The 5727-nt window shown below is 42.5% G+C and overlaps 1 protein-coding gene across 1 annotated transcript; it reads right to left on the bottom strand.

The window, feature by feature from the left end:
• Window positions 1–690: 690 nt before the first annotated feature.
• po4f2 (POU domain, class 4, transcription factor 2) lies at window positions 691–3795 on the bottom strand. The gene is given in 2 exon segments (NM_001165334.1): window positions 691–3224; window positions 3538–3795. Coding segments are annotated over 2 exon segments (1143 nt in total). The 5' UTR covers window positions 3751–3795; the 3' UTR covers window positions 691–2294.
• Window positions 3796–5727: the final 1932 nt, after the last annotated feature.

The following is a 5727-nucleotide window of genomic DNA, read 5'->3' as shown; positions in this document are numbered from 1 at the left end:
GACATGAACGGTGCTTTAGAAATGACACTCTATTCAAAATGTTGATATTTTTTTTTTTATCTAGGCTGAACCCCGCGCGCAAACCAAGGTGTAGCCTAGCCTGCTTCAAAGCCATATCATGCCTCGCACCGGAGCAGTGTTTGACTGTGTATTTAAATAGAGACGGGCACATTGGCAGGCGAGGCTGTTTTTCTGGCGGGCTGACATCTGGCAGGGCTGCGCTCAAGGGACCTATCCAGTTCTCTATAGACTCCATGATTAGACTCTAATAGAATATTAGCATTTGTTCTCAGGTAGGCTACCGCGAGCAGCAAGAGTGAGCTGGCAGCCAGTCAGTAAAAAAAAAAAGCACGTGTCTTTTTTACAGTGCATGGTGGGACAGTAATGGGATTTTTCTGGAATTTGTAGAGAAATTGGATATGTAAAAATAGAATCTATTGATGCTTGATGGTCTATCTTTGCATCTTTCAGCATAAAAGACAGATTTAGCTCCAACATAAATCCTTTAATGATATAGGCCTACATCTAAGGATGATCATTGCATTGATGCTTGAAGGAATATATTTCTCAATTCAATTGGAGTCTTTAAATTATATTGACCATGCATTGCAATATGCAGGTGCAGTATACAAGCGTTTCGCTCTTTCCAAGAATTGGGCCTACACAAATACACTCATTCAAACCGTCCAATAAAATGTTAAAATTTGTTCTTTAATGAAACACATATTGCAATTCAATTATTAAATAACTTAAAGATACATTAATGTAATAAATAAATAAAAAAATAATTCGACCAGGAATCCAAAAGCAACAGACATTACAGAAAGAAGGTACCTCAGCTAAAACAGCAATACAGCAAAACCTGTACGGATATAATTATGTGCGACTGGTTCCAATGAAATATTTACATTTTACACGTATACTTCCATGAAACGGTTATTTTCTCAATAAGAAAACATTACGAAACAAGGTGAATTTAACAAGCAACGACTTCATAATGATGCGCATATTTATACAAATAAATAACCAGGGGAAAAAAACATACATAAAAATAATTTAAAAAGAGAATACTATCGCATATATCTCTCGATTGTACCATCTCGAACGTTTAGCAGAAACGAAATGAAATTCGTGACTATAGGTCTAGATTTAGCTGTCATTTCCCTATACGAAAACACGTTGCACTTGCTGTCAGAATTAGCTTTTCTCAAGCAAAACGAGGGAGGAGGAAGAGGAGGGGGAATCCCAATAAATATATAATGATGTAAACATGGCCTCATCTAATAAATAGTTCATAAGAAACAGACCCACGTTGGCTGGCAAAAACAAACGTAGCCCTATTGCAAACGGTAGGAAAACAATCATATTTGGCAATTGTAAACCCCAATCAAATGCATACATTTGATCCACTATTTCTATAGGCCCATCTACAGCCAGATAGATGTTTATGCAATAAAAAAACAATCCCTCCACCAGCTATAGTGTATAAACAGTGTTGCTCGATTAGGGCCTAAACTCTGGGTCTTTGCTTTATATCTTACCACGTTTCTTCATCTTTCAGCTTTTCATCACACTTTAAAACGAAATAAGTGGAATTAATTACATGGGACACAAAATGAAGGTCATGTGACCGCTAAATTAATCATTTACACGGCGTTGTTTGGCAGTACTCTAATGATTGCTTCCGAGACCCAGCAAGCGCTTACTGTACTGCCCTATTTCCCCTCATGGACCCGGAATTAATGCCAGACTGCATCGTCATAATAATAAACTCAGAGGGAAAATGTAGCCTTACGACAAAAATATAAACACACCAATACTAGGCCAATAGGCACCGACCAAGTGCTGTGTCAAAATACTGTAGGCCTATATTCCCATGGTAAATAACTGTTCTTTTCACTACGTTCACCATTGTAGGCTATGATAAATTAACCAATATCATAAACCAAAAAAATACGTTTCATTAAAGCCTATAATACTTAACTGACATAAAAGGGTGAAGAATAGTAGGTCTAAAGTGGAGAAAAAACAGAGGTCTTACTTGCTCTGTTCAAATGCTCCTGTACATGACTCCACATCCCTTCTGTTGCGAATAAGACGTGACAGCAGTAGTGGTTTGAGCTTTCAGTCATTTTGAATGTATATTAATTATTCGGGTCGTTCAAAGCACAAGTCATTGATGATTGAAAAAGTGTGTGATAAGAAATATAATACAAATCGTCTCTAAACAGTGTTCAGTCTCTCAACGTAGGTTGATAGTTTTTATTTTATTTTTTTAGAGCGAGTGTTCAGAGTCAGACGCATGCAGAATATTTCATTCGTTTCTGTTTCTGCCGTTGGTTGCAAAACCAGACCCGCACCACGTTCTTTTTCAGGTCCAGTTTCTCTGCTATAGCAGCGATTTTCTCTGAGGAAGGACGCGGCTGAATGGCAAAGTAAGCTTCCAGTGATCGCTTTTCCGGTGCTGCTATCGACGTGCGCTTCCGCTTCTTCTCTCCGCCGTTATATAGCTCGGGTTTGTTGAGTTTCTCCCGGTGTGATTTCTCGGCTTCTTCCAGCCATGCCTGTAGAATGGGCTTCAAAGCTATCATGTTGTTGTGGGAGAGGGTGAGGGACTCGAATCGGCAGATGGTACTCTGGCTGAGGGAGCCCACGCCAGGAATCTTCAGGTTGGCCAAGGCTCCCCCTACATCCGCCTGGGTCACGCCGAGTTTGATCCGTCTCTGTTTAAACCTCTCAGCGAAGGCTTCTAAGTCCCTGGGATCGGCGTCCACGTCGCTCATGCAGCCCATGTGGGATGGTAGCCCGTGGGCATGAGCCATGTTGAGGGCTGCCTGGTGCATGTGGTTCATGCCCGCCATGTGAGCAGGGTGCGCAGTTGCGGAGCCGTCTGGCCCTGCCATGGACCCGAGAGCCAGTCCTGGGGTGATGTGGTCCAGCAGGTCGCCCTCCAGCGCCTGGTGGGGTTGGTGGTGGTGGTGATGGTGATGATGGTGGTGGTGACCGTGGCCGGAAAGGGCTGAAGGGTGAGAAATAGGCACCGAGGAAGAAGACGACGAGGAGGTGCAGGGGAGAGTGTTCATGGTGTGGTAGGTCGCGTCCGGCTTGAAGGGACTGTGGTGTGGAGGATGGTGGTGGCTCTTGGTCTGCGAGACAATATCCACCGCCGCCAGAGCTTCAGCGCGGGCCAACAAACTCTCATCCAAGCCTCCGAATATATTGCTCTGCAATTGCAAATAGAATGCACACATAACTGTCAGTAGGGAATTCTCACTCCACTCCGCGGTTTAAAACATTTCCTGAATGAGATGAGGAAAAAAATCATAAAAAAGAACACACAAAACAAGACACATGCAACATCCCAGGTCATCAAAATTAATACGTAAGGCAAACCCGACTGAATACATAAGTTGGCGAGAGGAAGGGTGAAAAAATGGAGGTGCTGGGTGATTTGCTGTGCAGACATGAAAAAAACATCAAGAAAAAAAGGGGGCTGTCAAAATGTGCCTTTAAGCGGTAATTATGCAGAATACGTACCGGTGGGGTTGGGAGACATCCTCGGCGCATCGCCTCCGAGTTGCCTCCGCCGCTGCTGATGATGGTGCTACTGTGTCGGGAAGACGAGCACGAGGAGGGCGCATTCGAAGTCAACGTGGAGGACGAGGAGGAATGCAAGGAATACTTGGGCTCGGGCAAGCTGGCGTGGGCCATGGCGAATGCCTGCTTGCTGTTCAGAGACATCATCATCATGTTTGCAGGCGTCCGAGTCTCGGCAAGTTCCTTTTAATAAGTTAAGACTCCGCCTCTTCGATTGGAGTTGAAACCCAGTGTTGCTTCTCCGGGAATCTAAAGACACGGTCTTATATACTGTAACTGTAGCTGCTACAATATGGAAAGATGAACATCCAATTCTCTAGTTGTTGGCGCATATATTATTACCTAGCCCTGTGTATGGAGGTATGGCCGCGCGCCGTAGTTTTGCTGGAGAGGAGATGTCGCACGCGCCATGCAATCGAATGTCGCCTGCGCCCTCGTTTACCTCTTCCGCTATGGGCTGTGGCGCGATGACCAAAAAATAATGTTAATATTATTCGTTCGTTCTTTCTCTAAATTTCGTCCTCCGAGAGTCTTATTTTGGTCGCCGTGGATGTGTCGTTGTTTTGGAGAGCTCCTCCAAGATTATGCAACGAAAAACTAATAGTAGGAAAAAAGTTGTTTTCTCTCCTCCTGGTACGGATTTCCAAAACACAACCGCGCGTAAAAAGATTGTCTCATTCGTTTATCTTTTTTCTGCAAAGTTTCCGTTTCACAATTTACTGTAATTAAGAGATACCAGTGACAGTCTCGATACCTCGACTACGTTCAATGCTGCGGGGACTCGATCTGCCTCTGCTCTGAGGCGAAGGGCAGGCTGTGTCTCTCTCTCTCTCTCTCTGCGCCTCTCTTTCACACACTCTCTCTCGCTCGCTCTTTCGTTCTCTCTCTCCCCCCTCTCTCACTCACCCCCTCTCCTCTTACACTCTCTCGGCTGTACCTGAAAAACCTTTCATGATTTATTATTCTTCATTAGCCACACCGCCGCTGGGGACTCTGCGCATGGGCAGTCTGCGACAAGGCATTCATTTCAAACAGCTCTCCAGCCAGCATTGTGTCCTTCTTCGTCGAATTTATTTTGGATCCACATGGAAAGAGGAAAAATAACCAAATATAGCCGAGCCATTTCCATTATTATTTCTTCATATTGTGCCGTTTCATTCTAAAAAATGTCAAAGTGGAGTTCAGTTTAAAGATACGAATTAGGCAATAGAGGAAATAGGAAAGTCCTTGTAGGGATGGATATGAGGAAAGTGCCTTGGACAGCTCCATGAAGCGACATCCCTGTTGGGGCAAGATAAATCAAAGTTAAATGCTTGACTATCATTTCATTATGGCAGCATAGGCAAATTGAAGACAGTAGGAACATCTTTAAACAAATTAGGGGTCGGGGAAAAGATAAGATTACTAGATTTGAAATTAATTTAGGGCTATGTGAAACAGCTTTTCAATAAGTGACCTGCTCCCGGGTTATCTTGTTTATGTGCGTAATTCACCTTGACGAATTTATTCGTTTGGAGATTAGCTATGGAAATAATCAATAGACGAGCTATATGGGTTAACTCAACAGTCTTATTGTGAATTGTTATGTCACTGGTGCATGGACGAGCGTCATGTGTGCAATATTTGATCAATGACAGTGGAAAGTGGATTCTTTAAAAGTCTTTAGGATTTAATTGCAAACCCAATACAATTATATACTTGTCGCAGCGGGCTATTATCATATCTTTATACTAATTAGGCTACTTCATCAGTGATATAATTAAAAACCTTTAATCATATTCTAATTAACAAGGCTTGTCTAATTTGTTTAATATGTTGAAGTCCATTGGATGGGCTAATTGATATAAGATGGTGATTGAATACTCATATGGAAAATATAACGGTAAGGCCTATACCTAAAAACAAAATGACAGAATCTGGAGTCTGTCTGCAGATATAGCATTTCGTCTCTGGTTACAAAGTCACACCTCTGAGTGTATTTTGGTTATAGTAGTGTGATGATCATTGAGCTTGAAAATAAGAATTGAATTTAAGTTGGGAGGGAAAGAGATAGTGTTGAACGGTAGTTGTGGGCTAAATAGTTACTCTTTTTTTTTTTTTAATTCTTCACATTTTTAAATGCTATTCGTT

This window comes from Salmo salar, chromosome 04 (genome assembly GCF_965601325.2).
Source record: "Salmo salar chromosome 04, fSalSal1, whole genome shotgun sequence".
NCBI classification, from domain to species: domain Eukaryota; kingdom Metazoa; phylum Chordata; class Actinopteri; order Salmoniformes; family Salmonidae; genus Salmo; species Salmo salar.
This window is presented reverse-complemented; position numbering and strand designations above follow the sequence as displayed.